Source organism: Mus pahari, chromosome 6 (assembly GCF_900095145.1).
Source record: "Mus pahari chromosome 6, PAHARI_EIJ_v1.1, whole genome shotgun sequence".
NCBI classification, from domain to species: domain Eukaryota; kingdom Metazoa; phylum Chordata; class Mammalia; order Rodentia; family Muridae; genus Mus; species Mus pahari.
Genome location: NC_034595.1, coordinates 46,274,415 through 46,295,614, shown reverse-complemented (window position 1 = coordinate 46,295,614; position 21,200 = coordinate 46,274,415). Strand labels below are relative to the sequence as shown.

Here is a 21,200-nt window from a genome sequence, read left to right as displayed (position 1 = left end):
TTAGCCTTGTCCATCCATCCTTGATATGAGATTTCTGCCTATGCTTGTAATTGCTATGCCATGTTCAGTTGATATCCCTGGGAGCCTTCTCTCTCTCTCTCTCTCTCTCTCTCTCTCTCTCTCTCTCTCTCTCTCGCTCTCTCGTAAGGGAAATAGGAACAGATCTGGGGATCTGAGGGAGAGAATGTAGGAAAGGGTGGGAGAAGTGGAAGGAGGGGAAATTTCAATAGGGATGTAGGATATAAGAGAAGAAGAAAAGGGAAAAAGAAAAAATACCCCCCAAAAAATAACCAGTAAAAAAAAAAAAATAGTGATTTTCTTGTGTGTATACATGTGCTTGTGTGTGTGTCCAAATCGTCATATTAAAAGATCAAATGGATTTAAGAAATTTAAATTTGGGAGGAAGGATTGTAGGCGCCAAAGGGGACAGGGACACCACAAGAACACCCATAGAACCAACCAACCTAGGCCCATAGGGGCTCACAGGGACTAAACTGACATCCAGAGAGCCTGCCTTTCCTCCTGCTGGGTTGCCTCAGGCAGCCTCAGTACAAGGGGAGGTGCCCAGACTTAGTGCAATTTGATATGCCATGGTGGGTTGGTATCCTTGGGAGGCCTGCCCTTTTCAAGGGTGAAATGGGGGAGGAATGAGGGAGGGAGGAGGGAACAGAAGGGAGGTGGGGGAAGGAACTGAGAGTAAAGGAGGGAGGGGAAACAGAGGCCATGATGTTAAAAGAAAGAAAGGCAATAAATACAGAATATAAAATTAAATAGATAAAACCTAATAAAAATGGAAAAAATGTAAATCAGCAACCCCCCTCACCTGCCGGAAGAATGAAAGAAAGAAGAAAGAAAGAAAAGTCTTCCCACCCTGAATCCCAAATATGTCCTAAGAAAGGCAGACCTAAGGTCTGGTATGAATGTGCTTTCGTGCACACTTTCTTGAGATATAAGCAGCATACTTAAAAAATTTGAGATATATTTTCAGTTGTCTGAAATTTATTTTAAATCTTTAGTATATTGTATATGCTCAAGTGGTTTTTAAAAAGATTTATTTATTTATTTATTTATTTATTTATTTATTTATTTATTTTATGTATATGAGTATGCTGTAGCTGTCTTCAGACACACCAGAAGAGGGCATCTGATCCCATTACATGTGGTTGTGAGCCACCATGTGGTTGCCAGGAATTGAACTCAGGACCTCTGGAAGAGCTATCAATGTTCTTAACTGCTGAGCCATCTGTCTAGCCTGTGTATGCTTAAGTGTATATTTATACACCACATATGTGTAGGTATCCATGAAGATCGGCTGAGGGTGTCAGAATCCCTCTGGAATTGGAGTGGCTGTTGGCTCTGACCTGCCATGTGGGTATGGGAACGAATCTTCTGCAATAGCAGCCAGTGCTCTTAATCTCTGAGCTCTAGCCCTGATAATTTTTTTTTAATGCACTGTTGTCCCACACCAGTTATTATTTCCAGGAAATAACTCAAAGACAAATGTCATTACTTCATTATTTAATCTAAGAGATATGATCTGGCTTTCAGAATTATACCCTTAATGGATCATAAGATGACAGATTGCTTAAGACACCCATATTTTTAGCTTAGTAAATCGAGGAAAAAGAAACCAACTCTTTTTCTATTGTTGATGGGTTTTGCTGAGAAAGTCAACAAAAGGTTGTCAAGTTTATAAATAAATACAGCCTGGAGCCTTTTCTGTTTATGGAAGCAAACTTTTCCATGAGAAATTTTGTTGAGACAGACTGAGAACTGCAAGTCCGCGAGGCATGAATACCAAAGTAAACTCAGAAAACATTTTTGCTGTGATCTCTCTCAGAGATCATTACACATATTACAGTAGCAAGCATTCGAATCAAGCTCGAATTGCTATGTTTAAAAATATGAAAACACAGAGCAGCTGTAAAGTTACACTATATGACTAGAACTGTCATCTATGAACTTAATATCACTGCTTAGCTTATTACTGAAAACACTTTGGCTAAGACTAGAACTGTCATCTATGAACTTAATAACACTGCTTAGCCTATTACTGAATACAGTTTGTCAAGACTAGAACTGTCATCTATGAACTTAATATCACTGCTTAGCCTATTACTGAAAACACTTTGGCTAAGACTAGAACTGTCATCTATGAACTTAATATCACTGCTTAGCCTAACCATGATCAGTGCATGCACATCACAGTACATCATGGCCCTCATGCCCTCAAAAGGCAGAACACCAAGTCCTCAGTGTAGGAAGAGTACTTTGTATTTTAGTTTAGCCTGAGCTACAGAGCGAGTTCCATGCCAGCTTGGGCGATGGTGAGACCCTGACTCAAAGCAAAAAAGTTCAATTCAGAGGAGCCAATGGAGTCTACTTTTTCACATGTAGGTAAACGTTCCCTATATGTCTATAGTAATAATATGTTTTTTTAACTCCTTGATTAGTAGGGATAAGGGCAAGAAGAAGCTATGGATATCTTGGCCATTAAACACTAAACTAACACAGATAACTAATTTATCCTTAGCACAAAAATTATAAACTTCATCCCAGCCAATAAGTGGGACTAGATAGATATTCAGATTGAAACTGTAGCTTTAAAATAAACAATGTCCTCAAGCTGGTTGTCTTTCCTCCTTTTGTTGTGGAATGTTCCTGATTTATCTTTTAAAATCAGCTGGGGGCAGGGGAGCATCTTACCTCGGTGCTCACATGCTCCCAAGAGATTAATGATGTTTGGATGGTGTCCAAGCTTACAAAGAACCTCCAGTTCTCCTGCGAAGTCCCTGTGATCATCTTTGGAGGCATACTCTGGAAGAAAGGCCAAGAGTTGTAATGTTACTTTTTCACACCCTTCCAAAGGGTAATGGGTAGAGATGGGACATCTGTCCCTGTCCTGTCTTTGCCCCCAGGACTCCTGACTCATTTAGTTACCATCAGGCCTGGAAAACTGTATCCCCTAAAGCAGTGCTTCTGAGCCTCACCACTGGTAACCGGGCTGATAAGTGTTTGGGGGAGCTGCTTTGAGCATTGGAGAATGTTCAACAACACTCCTGACCTTCACTTGCCATGCAGACAAAAATGTATCCACAAACTAACACATGCCCTCCCTGAAGCTTAATCCCTCATGGATGAGAACTACCGCTCTCCCATGGACCTGTTCTAGGAAACTGAGCTGCAGTTTTCCTATTCTTTGTGTCCTATCTCTTTAGTGGCAACTTGATGAGAAGAACTATCAGGGTTGAATGGAGAGAAGACCATTGACTGATGCTCAGACTGTCCAGCTTTGAGTGAAGTTCAGGGTGCTATTGATGGTTTTTTGAAAAGGAGCATGATCATGAAGAGGGGTTCGGGTGGCTCTGTGTATACTAGAACAGGCTTAGAGTATGTACCAATGAGTCAGGTGGGTCAGGGGCATCTGTGGTATGGACTGATTGGAAATCCCAGGTCCAGTGCCCTGATCCTATCATAGGACCTTCACTGTAGCTTTGGTCTTGAGAGTCAATGCTTTGGGAAATTTTTGTTAATTAGTGTATCATTCAGTAAACTGCCCTAGAATGTTATTACTCTGCCTGTGAAAATTTCCTGCCATGGCACACAGTTAAGCTGCTATACTTTTTCATAGAATTTGAAGTGAAAAATCTGGTTCAGGTAAGATCCCAATCAAAGCTGATTGCATAAGGCCATGCTCTGATCACTACAGGCACCCGGGACTATGTCAGTGTTAACTAAATATCCTGCAACAAAAGCAGAAGAGAAAGGAGATTTATGGCTATTCAGCAAGTTTTTCTGTGTGTTTATTTTTAAAATACCACTGCTTATGCCTCTATCCTGGAGACTGGAGGATTGGCTGAGTTTTAAATTAGTTACAGAGTGAGTTCCAAGTCAGTCTGGAATACACAGTGAGAGTTTGTCCCAAAGGAAAAAACAAACAACAACAAAAAAGATACATGAACAGACAGGAACTATCTCTAAGCTTAGATATTATTTATTTATTTATTTATTTATTTATTTATTTATTTTTGTTTTTCAAGACAATTTTGATTTAGTTCCTGGTGTTATAATCCTACCATGGCATGGAGCAAATTTAAAGTCAAGTCTCACCAAGGTTCAGTAGTGTGGTCAAAAAGCATGAAAACCTATGAAATCAGCCTTGAATGGAGACAGGAATGCAAATTTTCTGACCTTGACCAGACTTACTAAATCAGAAACTAGAAATACTCAGGTGTGATTGGGGGCAGGGGGGGGGGGGTCAGTCTGTTTTTGAACAGTTCTAGCTAATTCTGATACACACTCAATTTCAAAAATGAGCCTTATGAGAAACAATAACACCTCCCCAGATGAGCAATAAATGGCAGAACACCAACATTCCCAAATCCCTAGGAAGGAACATATTAGTGCTTGAGTGGCTCCTACTCCTGTCCTACACATGCATATCCTGACATCATCTACCCCAGGCTTCATCTTAAAGGAAACACCTTTATCTGTACATTACAGTCACATCTGATAATAGGGCAACTCCTGGTTCGAAGAATATATGGCCACAAAGAGGAGATTTCAACAGGAAATGAATGTCTCCCCACCCCAGCAGAAGGCTGTCTTCCAACCACTGACCTTTCATCCTCTTGATGGCAGCATCCATCCGTAACCCATCCTTCTTGATGCGTGCCTTCAGAACCTGGCCAAAGTTGCCCTCTCCGATCACATCTTGAAACTTGATGTCATTCCAGTCAAGCACAGGATAAATTGTGGGATCCGGATTGTTTTTGGCCTTCCTGTTGAGGGCCAGAGTTCCTGAGTTAAACTGTACAGCTGGTTCTTCTCTCTGGAAATAGAAATCACCATTTTTTTGTGTCAGGACATTTGTCATCCTAAGGTACATACAGGTGGAAAATAAATCACTTATCTAATTCTAGAGTGGGCATACAAATGGGTTCCATCTTACAATCCCACACTCATGAAACTGCTGTCTACAGTGCTACATGGGCACGGGCTTGCCCATTAGCACAAGCTTGCCCATGAGCACAGGCTTGTCCATTCGCCTGTAAAGCTGAGGGAGAAGTGAAGGCAACCTGAGTGGCATGCTTGCATCCCATTCAGCTGTACAGAGATCGGTTTGTAGTTCTAAAGGGAGTCATGGCAGTCTCCCTGTGCACCTCGGTGACACCTTTCCTAACAACATCACAACATCTGTCCATCCTCCCATGCGTTCTCATCCTAAAGTCTAAAATCAATAGAGTCTGCAGTGCCTAGAATGACTAGTGCTTGTAGCAAACCCCAGCATATCTATTACTCTGAATTCCAGTGGCAACTAGCAGATTCTTGACAAATCACTGATATTGTGACAAGGTTCAAAGTCCCAATCCACAGCTGATTCATTCTTTCCAGTAACAGCATGAGGTGAACCAACTCTAGCCTTCAATCAGAGAATGAACCCCCTTTGTCCTCTGTGGAAGATAATCTTGGGGACTCAGACACATGAGTTAGATTTCCCTGGAAGCATGCTGTGTTCAATGTTTCAGATACAAAGTCGACAGCACTGGACACAGATTTATTCTACAGAGCTTGAAGGTATAAACTTCAGAAATGCCTGGGTTTTAGTATTCCAAAAGAACTGCTGGTCAAGTTCAGTCTTGTAGAACTTGGCTACTAGTGATCCTAGATCAAAGAATGAGATAATGCCAAGTGCCACAAATTCCAACCAGAGACTGTTCATAGGGAAGAAGCAGATGCGTATGTAACTCTTACATATAGAAGGGATGATGGGACATGAGGAATAGCAAATGGGAACCAAGAATGAGAAAATGTGTGAAAAATAACTTAATACCACACATAATAAGGAAATGAACCATTATTTTGTGGTGTGGTTATCCTCATGTCCTTCTTTATAAAAATAAATGTGTAATTCATTCTATTGAAATATTCTGTCAAATAACTGACTAATCACAATTTGGGGAGGAATCCTGTTTTAAACATATCCTTCTGCATAATTATTAAATGTATGCTTTTCACTTGTAAAGCTCATCTGGCTTGAACAAGAATTTTCACGGTCATGTTATTTGCCTTCCATCATCCTCCCATGCTGGAAGCCAAAGTGGGGGGAAATGAAACTTGTCTACAGGGGTTATTTGCTATTCCAACACCTTTTAAAACAAAAGGTCTCCTTGTATGTTGGTCAGGGTTCATTAGCTAGTAAAAAGATGAGATACTACCACATTCTGGAATGCCTGAGCCATTCTCCTTTGGACATTTGCTCTCTTCAGTTGCAACATAATCAGAAACGCCAACAGCACAGTGATGCAAGTCATTCCAGCGGACCCAAGGATGGCTATAAGTAGCATCTTTCCCCCTCCAAGGTCTGCAGAGGCTGTGCAGGGAAACAGGTGAAGCCACTGAGTTAGTTTAGGTGGATGATGGTCTAGGACCATGTGTTGGGAAAGACGCAATGTCATGGGAATATATCTGGCCAGCTTTCCATAACTGCAGGCTACTCAGCAATTTCTAAACTCAGGAGAAATGAGTGGAACTCAAGGTATTGTTATGAGATCTCTAGGATTTACAAATGTGTCTTCAAAGTAGCTATAAGCTGATGTCATTTGTTCAACTTTGCTTCCAAGTAGGGGCCCACATAGATGAACATTATTTAGTAATATAATAATTAGCTATTTAACTGTAGCTCAGTTTTTCTAGAAATGTTTGATGTTCTGATGCCAATGGCATAGAGCCCATAAAGATAAGTTGTCTTGTTCTATATTTTTCCTTGTTTTAAAGAGTGGGTGGGGAAACCTGGTGATTGTTGATGGCAGAAGGTATGGAAAAAAAACATGGAAAAATAAAGTATTACATTTAGGGCTTGTGTTAAAATAATCCACTTAAGACTGTGTTAAATCCTCCTATACCTGTCCTTTAAATCCCAGTGAAATTAACTCAGTATGTTTTAATAATAACTACACATATTATAATCCTACTTTTTAAAATTGTTCAATACATTTCTATAGAAATATCAAGAATGGTGAAGGGGTTTGTTTTGTTCTATCTTAGTCTAAAATTTTCACATTGCATTTTTTACATAGCTTGCATTTAGAACCTATGTGTATTTTTATCAAACTACAATACTTACAGAGATTAAGCACTGATAAAGAGTGTGATCTAAGCTCTGCAGTCTCCATCTATAATGGGGTAGATACACCATTCCTTGGATACTTCAAAAAATATCCCCGAATCATCAATGAATACATAGCTTCTTTTATTGTATTTTAAAACCAGATATGACTCTTACCACAGAAACAAGAACTATAATATAAACATGTAAAAGTAAAATTTAGTCCAAATTAAGAATCTGTAAAATTGCCTTTCCTTCTGACATTGTGACTTCATTCCTTTGCATGCACAGGTCACTGAAGAGTGTCATGTGGCACCATTTGCACAGATGAGAAATCTATCCTTACACTTGATGCTGGGCCCCAGAGCATGCAATTATGTTTGACAGATTTCACCAAGCAGTGAGCATAGTGTGCTTGGCACTCTGAGAGGACCTCAAGCTATCTCAGAAAGCTGCAGTCCAAACAGCTAAGTTTAGTCAGCTCGCACTGACAAGCACATTTTAGATTTAGATTGGATGAGAAAGGTAGAAGGAAACTCAGAATAGCATAGAGACATTGAAAATCAAAGGATTTATTTCAAGAAAAAATGAAATGCAGTTCGGGGACACTCCACCCCCACTACAACATGGTATACACTCACACACACACACACACACAGAAATATCCACACAGCCTGTTTCCCATAAGTAAGTGCCACATACCTCTTTACAAAATTGAAATTCACATTGTTCACATCTTTCCTAGACTATTGAATGGGATGTGCCTTGGGATAATTAATTCTAAGGTTTAATAACAAAAAATGGATCGCTAAAGATCTTTGTTTTTATTTTAAGGATTCATATAGCGGTTATAAAGCTTACTAGGACAAATGAATGATGACACTTAGAATACATATGGAGCAAATATCTCAAGGCAGTGAGGCTTCTCCGATGCTGTCTGAGAGTACTCTACGGAAATACCAGTCTACTACCAACCTGGGGACTGTGGAAGTGTCCTCAGTTCATGAGAAAAGGTTGGGTTGCTTGATCCTATGTTGTTCTCGGCAAAAATATCCACATGGTATGTAGTCTCTGGCTCTAGGCCCTTGAGCTGGTACTGAGTGATGGTGGCATTCTTGATCTTCACATCAATGTGCTGGTCTTCATTTTTGCCCTGAACCTTATACCGGATGATGATGGAAGAAATCGAATAGCCATCCACTATTGTCCAAGAAACCATAGCTGTGGAGTCAGTGATATTGGAGATCTTGATGTTTTCTGGTTGAGGAGGGAGAACTAGAAATTTAAAAAAAAGAATTCATTTAAGATATACAGCTGTCACTTAGATGGTTGTGGTTTTGAGGGAGGGGTCGGGTCAACTCATTCACCACCAATCACTAACATGAATAGGAGGAGCACTCCTTCACTGACAATGGTCCTGTGACTCCTGTGATGTGAGAGACCGCCCCAGAGTAGAGAGTACAGAACATGTCTTGTATGTTCATTTACAGTAAATGAAGGCCTGGGGATTTGTGTTGCTTCATAGACCTATCTACAGTGTTCTTGATGCTGGATGGTATGAAAAGATTAGGAGCACTAAAATTCACAAGGTACTTAAGTATCCCATGTACTATTTCATGTTTTAACTCATTTTTCTTACTGTAAGTAGTGAGACACAAAGAGGTTTGGGTCTCAGTCAAGGTCACACCACTGTTAGGCAGCAGAAGTAGGATCCAACTCTGGTAGTCTGGCTCCAGAGTCCATTGTCTTAGCTACGGTGCCACATGGTTATCTTTACCCCAAACACATTCGTAGAGAGCAGGCACGCTAGTGTATGTGTAAGAAAATGTGTTGAGTCCTTACAGATAAGACTCCAGAGATGTGAGAAAAGTGAGAGTGTTTTCCCTTCAGGGACACAGGCAGAGTGAGAAAGACATGTTCCCAGGACAGAAGAGTCCTTGCAGTCTCTCTGAGGCTTTCTTCATAACAATCGTGAGCTACAGTAGGCTTTTACGATTGGTAAAACTGTAACTGGCTGACATCATCTGGTGCTGTCAGAACAGAAGAAGGATATGGAGGTGGGCAGAGGGAATGCAGTGTTTTCTCACACTCCTGGGCACAGCACACACTCACTAGCTTCTTTCAGAGGATCTATGCACGGGAGATTCACTTCTGGAGGTGCTCCCTAGGAAAGCTTTCAACTCTAAGCTCATGGAACGTGCCTAAGAGTCGACATGACAGTTCTTTGTGTGGTAGCAAAATAAATAAATGTTAAAAGAAATTGATAAACGGCGTAGTAAAGACGCTTGTGTGATGTGATAATGCAAAGACTCGGAATAAACGAGAAGAGGTATTTCAAGCTTGCTTGCTTTTTTTAAAAAAAATAATAATTTTTGTACATTTTTCTGATTTTGTTTTTATGGTTTTTATTATTAAGCAAACTCTCTTTTCACTTTCCTTTTTATCCTTTGTGCCCCCTCCTTACTCTACCTTTAGTAATGTTTGACTATCTGATTCCTAAGAGTAGCTATGCTTTCATTATTGTTTCCATTCTTACTTTCATCTAACTTTGCTTATGAACTTTTCATTATAGGGAAGTCTTTTAATTAAGAGTATTTGCATATGTATGTGTATGTATGGATACATAAGACTGTGTGTACAGGGGTATGTGTATAGAGGTTGACATCTGTTATCTTTCTCAGTCACTCTATACCTTAGTTTTTGAGATGGATTCACTCACCAGTGAGGTCAAAGGATCCTTCTTTCTCTGCCTCCCCAGTGTTGGAATTATAGATGTAACCCACCACACAGAGCTTTTACAGAAAGCTGGGACTCTGAACTCACATTTTCAACAAAGCACCTATCAACTGTGCCATCTCTTACTCCCCTAAAAATGTATATAACTTGCTCTTTCCATGTTTCCTTCATAACAGCCTTTTCTGTTCTTTGTCCCTCGTTTACTTAACTCTGTTTCTCTACTTTTCCTTTCACTGGTCCTTCTCTTTATATCGTTCACATGCCATCTCTACATTTACACTAAATCATTTTTACTATGTAACAAATTGTTAGTGATTTTTTTTTCTATTTTCTGCCCTATGATAACTAGCTGTCTATGAGGTGGTAGGTGACTGGCCTTTAGTTGACCTAAGGTGCACATGTATACCCTGCTCAATTTAGCACTGCTGCTATTACAAGCAGTTAGCTTTCTCTTTTCATGGGATTACTGCTTACTGAAAGAATCCCAAGAAAACTAGAAGAGGCATCCCAACCCATAGACAAGTAGATTGTAACAGGAAAGCACAAGAAACCGGAAAAAGAAAGGGGTTAGATAATTAATCGTCTTCCAACAAAGAAAAACCCAGGGCCAGACACACTCAACACTGAACTCTACCAACACTTTCACAAGGAGCTGTCTTTAATGCTACTCAAATTGTTTAATAAAATATAAAAGGAAAGAACACTACGAAACTCCATTTACAAAGCTGATATTATCATAATATTTAAAATAAAATAGGTAACACACACACAAACTGTACACAAATTTTTCTGATGAAGCTAGATGCAAAAAAAATCACAATAAAATACCCTCAAACTGAATCCAAGAACATTAATAAGATGTACTGTAAGTGTAAAACAGTACACAAATAGACTTAAGAACAGAAATCACATGATCATCTCAAAAAAAAAAAAAGACATTTGACCCCTTAATAAAAGCCCTAAAAAAGTGGGAAAATAAGGGACTCATCTTAACATAATAAAGACTATACACAACAAGCCCCTAAGCAACTTTATATTAAGTGGGCAAGTGCTGAAATTATTTTTCTCTAAAATTAGCAATGAGGCAAGAGTGTTCACTCTCTCTACTCTTAAATACTTCAAGTCCTTGTAAGATAAGGATAGAAATATAAATAGGAATGTCAAATCCAATTATCTCCACTTGTAGTTAGCATGATCTTCTACTTAAAGATTCCAAATGGAAACATTTCTGATAAACTTCCAAACGAGCAGCAAGATACAAAATAAACATACGAAAATAAGCAAGTTGAGGACTGTGGATGTAGCTCCTTTGGTAGAGAGCTCACCTAGCATGAAGCCCTGTGTTCCACCCCCAGCAGGGCATACAGTGGGTGTGATGGCACATGCCCGTATTCCAGAACTCAGCTCAGGAGGTGGAGGCAGAAGGATCAGAAGTACAAAGTCATCTTCAGCTTTATAGCAAGCTTAAGGCCAGCCTGTAATAAATGGAACTGTCTCAAAACAACCACAAAACTCATTCTTTCCTATATACCAATCGTGAACTCACCAAGGAAAAAAATACCTATGCAGGGTAGCTTCAAATAAGTAGTCTGGGAATAAACAAGGAGTTGAAAGACCTCTACAATGAAAACTTTAAAACACCAAAGAAGTTGAAGTCACCACAAAATCGAAAGACCTCCCATGCTCATAGATTGGCAGTGTGAAAACGGCCATATTGCCAAAGCAGTCTACAGACACAACGCAATCCTTATTTTAAAAGTCTAATAACATTGATCATAGAACTAAAGAAAAAATCCATACGTTTATATGCAATAACTAAAGACCACAAATAGCCAGAAAGCTGTAGTAACCGAAGTAGCAGGGCAATGGCAATGAAACCAGTCAGGTGGGTTAATTAACTAAAACAGAGAACTCAGAAATAAACCCCATAACTACAACCACCTAATTTTAACAAAGTTATAGAACACACACTGGAGAAAAGAGCCTCTTCAGAAAATGACACTAAGAAAACTAGACATCCAGATATAGAAAAGTGAAGCTAGCTAGGTTCCTATGCCTCGCCCTGTGCAAAAATCGATTCAAAAATGGATTAAGGACCATGTGAGGCCTGAAATTCTCAATCTGCTAGAACAACCGGGAAATGCTTCAAGGTATAGACATGGGCAAGGGATTTCTTAAAAGGACACTAATAGCATAGAAAACCAACCTAAAAGTTGACAAATAAATAAATAAATAAATAAATAAATAAATAAATAAATAAGAAGAAAAAGAAGAAAGATTGCATGGAATTTAAAAGCTTTGCACAGTGAAGGAAGCATTAGCAGGATGAAGAAGACACAGCTTAAGAAATGGGAGAAAAATCTTTGCCAGTTACACATCTGACACATCTGACAGTCAATTGATCTCCACATCTGTGAAGAATTAAAAACATTAAGCAATAAAACCCCTCATATACCTAATCTGATGAACCTGATCTGGAAACCTCAAATAACCAGTCAGTTCATGAGATGCACAGGCACTTCTCAAAAGAAGAAATTCAAATGGCCAGTGAAGTTTTGAAAATATGTTCAGCATCCCTAGCCATCAGGGAAATGCAGATAAAAGCTGTATGGGGATTGTCCCTCACCCCAGTTAGCAGAATGACTGCCATCAGGAAAACAAATGACAAGTTCTGTTGGGATATGGAGAAAGAGTGATCCTTCCCCCTGGGAGCAGGAGCACAAACCTGTGCAACAATTATCCGTGCAGAAATCAGGATGGTGGTTGCAAAACAAGAATCTCAATTAGAACTGTCATCTAAGCTGGGTGTGGTGATTCGTTCCCATAATTTCATCGCTCAGGAGGTTGGGACAAGAGGATCATCATTGGTTTTAGGACAAACTGGGCTAAGGAGTGGTTTCAAGGCAGTCTGAGGTCCAGAGTGGGCCTCTGCCATACACAAAAGCAAAAAAGTAAAAGAGTAGAAAAATAACTACCATGTAATACAGCTAAATTAGTCCTCGAAAGGCATGAATCTACACACTATGTCTTACTCACAATACCCTAGATCCATCAGCAGACAAACTGTTAAGGAAAGTGAAGTAGTTGTGAAGAAGGATAAAATTATGACACTTTGGGGAAGGTGGGTGGATGAATCAAATATGATCAGACTGACAAATACTTCTTGTTTTCTTTCATATATAGTATCTAGGTTTAAACATGAAGATATATGTATGCATGCATATATGATATGAAATGAGAAGGGTAACAACATGGGAAGGAAAGAAGGTGGCAAGGTTAGGTGTGGAGGAGGGGCCAAGTCCTGCGGTGACAGAGACAAATATAAGCAAGGAACAATAATATATATGCATGCGGATGTGATAATGTAACCCACTATTTTTGTGTGCTATCTAAAATAACTCTTATGGGAGTGGAGAGATGGCTTAGTAGTTAAGAGCGCTGGTTATTCCTCCTCTGGAAGATCTGCAGATTTCATTTCCAGTATCCACATGGCATCTAACAACTGTGGTAACTCCAGTCCCCAAACACTGGCAAAACAGTTCAGATTTCCATGAGTCACTGGTATAAGAAAGAATTACTGAGGGAGTCTGGAGCTGTCCCTCCTACACATACTGAGCAAACAGAAGCAGCTGCTGCAGACAACCTTGACTTTGGGGCTGATGAGGACCACATGGCAGGTAGTGTGTCTAAAAGGTATCTCTAGCTCAGCATTCCGTGGCTTCAGATTGCAAATAGTCCCCATTCTGTGAAGCAAGTTAGACTCACTGACCAAGACAGGGAAGTTTTAGTATTACAATGAACCTGAAGTTTCAAATAACCACTCTAAATCTAGGAAAGCTTTGACTACACTACATTTTTTTTTATTATATATTTTCTTTATTTACATTTCAAATTCTATCCCGAAAATTCCCTATACCCTCCCCCCGACCCTGCTCCCCTACCCACTGACTCCCACTTCTTGGCCCTGGCATTCCCCTGTACTGGGGCATATATAGTTTGTAAGACTAAGGGGCCTCTCTTCCCAATGATGGCTGAATAGGCCATCTTCTTCTACATATGCAGCTAGAGACACGAGCTCTGGGGGTACTGGTTAGTTCATATTGTGACTACACAACATTTTTAAAGAAAAGAGGTTCTTATTGCGCTCATAAATAGTAAATCTGAATATTAAAAATTTCCAAAGCAGATTTATTTGTGTGTTTAAGATTGGGGATGACTCATCTGTAAGTCAGCACCCATGGTAGATATGTAATAACGATAATCCTTTAAAACTATCCTATAACAGTTTAAGCCCTAACAAACTTTATTATTACTACTGATATTGTTACTAATAAACAAATCCATAGCAAGAACAGACAGATTATATCATGGTCTTGCCCAAAGCCCAGTGGGCCCTTCCAGTGTAATACTGTAGGACATTAAGATGATTATGTGGACACTAATTAGTCCTTATGACCTCTAAAGAGACTTGAATGGAAGTTGTGGGCAAATGTGGGTGAGGTGGGGGCAGCCCGAGTTACTTACTGTCACTAAGGGTCCAGGCCCTGAGTTCTTCACTCCACTCCCCCTGCGCCTTGGTGTTGACTCTAGCTCGGACCATGTACTGCTCCCTGGGGACTAAGTTGCTCAGGAGCACTGAGGTCAGGTTCCCAGGCACTTTGATGTTCTGCTGATCAGTTGTTGTTTGCAGGGACCGCCTCTCAACTTCCACATAAAATTCATCTTCTGAGTTCGTAAATATCGGTTGCCAAGTCAAATTTAGAGCTGTCTGGCTTTTTGGCAGGAGACTGAGCCCTCTTGGAGGAGGGAGTCCTAGGAGTGACCAGAAGAGGGTTATTGTCATGTTGGACAGAAGTAACAACAGCGACAGTAGGCAGCTGTACAGAACCATCTCCACTTTTAGAATAAGATAAAACACTCACAAGCTAAAAACGAAACAAAACAAAACAAAAACAAAACCATAAGCAAGCAGCCATGATACTTCCCCTGATCTTCCCCTCATAACAAAACAGCAATTCTTTAAAGTAATTTTTAATATGCCTTGAGGAGTTTTAATATAGGAATACAACCTCCTTGAGGCAACATGAGTGACTTTTTCAAGAGCCTTTAAAAATGTCTATGTTCTTTGGCCTTAACATCTGACTACAAAGGATTTATCCTGAAGGAAAGAAATATTCCAAAGGAAGATGAAAATATTTGTGCTTGGAGACATTCCTTACAAGAGTAAAGGGCTAGAGGAGAGCAAGCCTTCATCCTTTAATGAAATTATAGAGCCATCCCAAGGATTACCATCAACAAATAAGAAGAGCTCAATAAAAATGTTTATAGTATTATGGGTAAAAACTCTAATGGGAGCTTCCTAAAAAGTCAAGCCTACAATTGAAAAAGGAAAGTAGAGGGACTGATGGAAATGAACACAGTGGGTTTTATTCCAATACCATTTTGAGGAAGACATTTTCAAACTTTAAATGTCAGCAAGGAGAATTTCAGATATCACAACTACTATGGTAAGGGGCCAGCCCTAGCTCCCACGTTGCAGGATCAGCTACAATCACCTGTTGTCTGGCCACAGTTACTCAGGAACCTGGAGTGCCAGCGAAATTGCCAAAAGAAATAATATGGGATTTTTACATTAGAGAGACAGGGGCATCTTACATCTAGTTAGCAATCTGGGCAAATTTATTACCTAACTTCACTTGTAAAGTGACACAACTAGACTCATCTTCCAGACACAGAAGAATAGACAAGAAAATGGGTTGAGAGGGCTTGGGAAGCCTTAGGAACTCTGCCAATATTTGTTCCTTTCCACCTTTCTTTTCCTAGCCTGTGTCTATGAACAAAGGGAGAATATGTCTAGTTTATTAATTGCAATTAATGACGGTAACTGATTTAAAAGTTCCGGATAGAAAGTCCTTTCAAAGCATGGAGAAACAGCCTTCTTTCCTGTCCTCAGGGTGGTGGCTTTATCACCACTTAGAGGCCAAACTGATTTGTAGAGTGTGAGAACACTTTAGATCATAGCGATGCTTTTAGAAATAGTGGTCATAGTCCACAAACAAAGACAGTGCACATGCAGTATGAGAATCTTACATGCAATGTGGTCTAATAGAACTCATATTTAAAGAAAAAACCCCTCCAACACTTTAGAGTATGCCATTAAAAAATAGGATTTGAAAAAGACTTTAAATTCTTAGCTGGAGGGGTCCTGCAAGCCTATCCAGCTCTAATTGTTTGTAAACCAATGAGGACGAGAAGTTGGGCAAACATTAGCTTGGCATTATGTTAAAGGTTTTCTTATGGCTATATCACTATAATTTAGGAAAATGCAGAGAGGTAAGGTCTACCCCTTTTGCTAGCCTTTAGAGTTTGAATCCCAGCATAAGCCACCCATGGTAGATATGTAGACAGCTTATAAAGAGAACACAGGTGAGTGTCAGAAAAACAACTGTGATTGTCTCCTGGCTTCCCTTTTGATGAAGATATAGAACTCTCAGCTCCTCTGGCGCCATGCCTGCCTGGATGCTGCCATGCTTCCTGCCATGATGATGATGGACTGAAACTGAACATCCACCAGATGCAGACACTGGGAACCGAACTGGCCCTCTGCAAGATCAGTTTGTGCTCTTGACCACAAGGCTATCTCTCCAGTTCCAGGATCTCTTACGAGGATATCAGTCACTGGATCAGTGTTGCAGAGAATAAGAGGCCTCCCAGGGACAGCAACCAAACACTGGATAACAAGCTACAATAAGACTGGGCATTCATCATCGCCTCCAGACTGGATAAAGTAGTCCAGCAGGAGGAAGAGGATCCCACAAGTAGGAAAACAGTCAGGGAAAAACAAATCAAAACAGCCACTCCCTCTATTATGGTTTCCACAAGAACACCAAGCTACTCCACTGTAGCATAGATTTAATACCTTTTTCTAAAACAAAAATGTTACGCTTTTTACCAAATCATTGCAATACAAGAAGCACCATCTTAGCCATATGTTATTATGATATAGTATATTGTAGCCTATTGTATTATTATATGAACTAGTTGTTGGCAAAAAAAAAAAAGAAAAAAGAAAAAAAGAAAGAAAGAAAAACAACTGTAAAATTCCTCATTTTTGCTCTGGATAGCAGGAGGAACTTCAAATGCAGCCATCTCTACTTTAGCCTCCCTTTCAGGACACTGAAGTGGAAACTTAAGGGTTCTTTGGAAAGTCAGTTGGATCGTGTTTTACTGGGGCAAACACATGAAGGAATGTTTCACTGAAGCAGACGCAGGAGAGAGAAGAATGTGATGAAGGATTCTTTGCTAACAACTTGCCTTGCATAATTGAACTGCGTTTGTTAGGACACCACAGAGAGAAAAGCACCAAAAAGCTTCTGATGGTGTGCTGCAGTTTCTTGCCTATTCCACAGGCCTATCAGATGCACGTGCTGAGGCAAGACCTGGACTGAGACACATGATGTTTGGAAGATATAAATGGGACCCCACAAAATGATGGAGAGAGAGCTAGGCTTACTGGTACGGTCAGCTGTGCAACCCTTGTGGGTCTCATGTCTTCATTGATCTTTGCTTCCCTGAGAGAGGCGCAGCCTAGACTTCTCCTGGAGTTCCTCCTGGTCCCTCCTGCTGACTCAAGCCGAGGTTGAGGCCTGGCTGTCTCTGCTAGGTTGTGTCACTGCTGCTGCTAACCCAACTTTACTGAACTGGACTTCTGGTGTATCTGTGAGATGTTTGCAAGTGGATCGAGCTGCTGCTGCCTGCCAACCTGTGAACTGAACTGCCTGCCAATTTCCAGACAACACAGACAGAAATTGCTCCAAATAACCTTTCTAAACAGGTCCACTTCCCCCATTTCCATTCTTTCCCACTACTTCTAGTGGGTGGTGGGCTACAAAGGAGGTTAAAGCATTTAAGAACCACCTTTAAAAATAAGGTTTGAAATCAATTTGGAGGTTCCTCAGAAAATTGGAAATAGATCTACCTGAAGACCCATCTATACCACTCTTGGGAATATACCCAAAAGATGGCCCACCATGCCACAGGGGTATGTGTTAGCCAGAAGCTGGAAACAACCTAGATGTTCCGCAACAGAAGAATGGATACAGAAAATGTGGTTCATTTACACAGTGGAATACTACTCGGCTATTAAGAACGAGGACATCCTGAGTTTTGCAGGCAAATGGATGGAACTAGAAAATATCATCCTGACTGAGGTAACCCAGACTCAAAAGGACATGCATGGTATGCACTCACTAATAAGTGGATATTAGCCAAAAACAAAACAAAACAAACAAAACCATACAGAATACACAAGATATACTCCACAGAGTTCAAAAGGCTCAACAAGCTGAAGTGCCCAAGTGAGGATGCCTCAGTCCCACTTGGGAGATAGAAGAAAGCAATCATAAATGGGGAGGGAGGGAGGGACTTGGGAGGGAATGTGGATGGGAAGGGGGGAAACTGATCTGATGTTGGGTGACAAAAAAGGACTGAAGCCTCGAGGGCCTGCAGAAAGAATGTAAACAGGCAACCTCAGGAAATAGGAGGTTGGGGGAACCCCCCAGAGTGCACCAGAGACCTGGGAGGTGAGAGATTCCCAGGATTCACAGGGAGGGAACTTGTAGAGCCAACCTCCAGCAGGAAGACAGGACATCAGGTGAGGGATGGGGTTGCCATCCCACAGTCACACCTCTGACCCATAATTATTTCTGTCTGAAAGAATTACAGGGATGGAAATGGAAAGGAGCCTGAGGAAAAGAAGGTCCAGTGAGAAGCCCAAAGTGGGATCCAGGTCAAGGGGAGGTCCCAAGGCCTGACACTATTACTGAGGCTATGGAGCACTCACAAAAAAGGATCTATCATGACTGCCCTCTGAAAGATCCAACAAGCAACTGAAAGAGTCAGATGCAGATATTTGCACTCAGCCAATGGACAGAAGCAGCTGGGCCCTATTGCTGATTTAGGGAAGGCTAAAAGAATTTGAGGAGAAGGGCGATCCTATAGGAGGACCAGCAGTCTTAATTAATCTGGACCCCCAAGATCTTTCAAACACTGGACCACCAAACAGACAGCTGATATGAGGCCCCCAACATACATATAGTAAAGGACTGCCAGGTCTGTGTTCATTCAGAGATGATGCACCTAACCCTCAAGAGTCTGGAGGCCCCAGGGAGTTTAGAGGTCAGGTGGAGTGGAGGGTGGGGGCATCCATGTGGAGACAGGGTGTGGTGGGGAAGAGGTGTGGAATGAGGAGCCATTGGCGGGTAGGAGGGGAAGGATGGGGAATGGAATATGGAATGTAAAAAATAAATTACAAATTAAATTAAATTTTTTTTTTAAAAAAAGAAAGGACAATAAAAAAGGTTTGAAAAAATTAAAATACAGGGTATAGTTACCCAGCTTTGGTTTTTCTTTTCTCTGCAAAGGATCTCAGAATATGTTCTCTTCCCCTCTCCTGGCCTCCGTGGCCTTCCCACATCAATTAAAACATAAACAGTACAAGTGCCAGATGAATTAAAAAAGCAAGCATCAGCAAGATTCAATTGGTGGGAAAGGAGGAGCTCGAGAATTCCCTTTCCACCGACCCCTGGAGGACTTTGAAATATTCCATGAGGCCTCGAAATGCATCCTGGCTGGAATGTATTCTGAGGACTGATGGCGGTGCTTCTGGTCTGTGGGGTGTTTTATGTTCTGGCCATGAATAATTTCCATGTGAGTCAGAGTCAGATCCTGACCTTCCTCTTTTGATCCAGTGCTGACCAATGGGGGCAAGCACCGCCACTTGCCTCTGAGTGCAGAGTGATGACAGAGCAGGTACCCCTTCCTCTCAAATCATAGAAACTTTTATTCTCTCTGTGGAGTTTATGCCATTTTTATTGTGGTGGGTTGCCATTTCTTTCTGTCACCCTAGAAGCAATTAGAGAGTTCACAGAGAAATGGTGGTCAGAGTCCGCATGAAGTGTAGACAGACAGTGGAAGTATTAAGAAAGTGTGAGATAAGCAGGAATCCTGGAACTGTACAAATAAAAGAGGATCTAAGGAGAGGGTTTGGGGGTGGGTTGGGGGTGAGAGTTGTGCTTGCAAGGACTACAAACCCCAGCATCAGAAAGGCCCAAGAGAGCCATTAAGATAAAGCATCTAGGGACCAAACAACCAAAGCCCAAGAGCTGTAACTTAGCTGCAAGGCATTGGTACTCTAAGCCCTGGGCAATGAACTTCTGTCTTAAGGGGCTAGAACAGTAAGAGCTTTGGGACTTAGAACTCAAGGCTTCTGTGTTTGGAAGGTAGTATAGTTTGGATACAAACTGTCCCCTGAAGAGCTCATACACTGGAGACTTGGCTCTTAGAGGGCGGTTCATCTTTTAGACATTCTAGAGTAATGAGGAAGCAAAACCTAGGGAGATGACTAACTTATTGGATGTGAGTACTTAGAAGAAGATCCCTTTGCTACAAGCTCCCTCCACCAGTATGTTCTGTCTACAGGCAGAGCTGAAGGACCATGGATCGAACCATCTGAAAACATGAGCCAAAACACACCTTTCCTCCCTAAGTTGTTGTCTTGGGAATTGGTCCAAGTGTCAAGGACACCTAAACAGTTGTGACTTACTACAGAACACACAAGAACTTCCAACTATAAAACACTCATCAGGAGATAGTAGCAGGGTGACTAAACACACTGAACAACTCAAAGGACAAGAGGAGAATGTTATAAAGGTCACTCTACTATTTCAAAGGAGGGCACTGAGTGGCAGAGAGCTGGAAGCCAGGTTAGCATCGAGGAGTCTGTAAATTGAGAAATCCTCTATTTACACAATGGAAGGCCACTGAATACCACCAGTAAATCAAGAAATATTCTATGAGGCATTACTCGTGCGTGTAAATCAGTACTCCAGAGGTTGAAGCATAAGAATTATGAAAGATAGAGGTCAGGGTGAGCTATATTGTGAATTCTGGGCCACCCTGGACTGTAGAGTAAAGCCCCTTCTAAAACAAACAAAAATCAAAAACAAAACAAAAACAACAAATTAAAATAAAAAATAAAAAATAAATCAACCCACAAAGCCACAAAAACAAAACAAAATAACGAGAAAGGAAGAATGAGAGAAAGAAAGAAAGAAAGAAAGAAAGAAAGAAAGAAAGAAAGAAAGAAAGAAAGAAAGAAGAAAGAGAAGAGAGGAAGGAAAGAAGGAAGGAAGGAAGGAAGGAAGGAAGGAAGGAAGGAAGGAAGGAAGGAAGGAGAAAGAAAGAGAAAGCAAAGGAGAGAGGAGAAGAAGAAGAAGAAGAAGAAGAAGAAGAAGAAGAAGAAGAAGAAGAAGAAGAAGAAGAAGAAGAAGAAGAAGAAGAGAGACAGAAAGACAGA

At 40.7% G+C, this 21,200-nt stretch overlaps 1 protein-coding gene across 2 annotated transcripts in view; it reads right to left on the bottom strand.

Moving 5' to 3' along the window:
- The window catches only part of Tek (TEK receptor tyrosine kinase), a 114,340-nt gene that overhangs the window by 16,698 nt on the left and 76,442 nt on the right, over window positions 1–21,200 (bottom strand). The window contains exons 12-16 of one of the 2 annotated variants that reach the window (XM_021199778.2): window positions 14,369–14,656; window positions 8,084–8,383; window positions 6,222–6,373; window positions 4,621–4,831; window positions 2,707–2,817 (exon numbers count right to left, since the gene is read on the bottom strand). In XM_021199778.2, coding sequence (XP_021055437.1) covers window positions 2,707–2,817; window positions 4,621–4,831; window positions 6,222–6,373; window positions 8,084–8,383; window positions 14,369–14,656 — 1,062 coding nt within the window. Of the gene's footprint in view, window positions 1–2,706; window positions 2,818–4,620; window positions 4,832–6,218; window positions 6,374–8,083; window positions 8,384–14,368; window positions 14,657–21,200 lie in introns of both variants that reach the window. The other variant, XM_029539965.1, reaches the window with a different exon arrangement.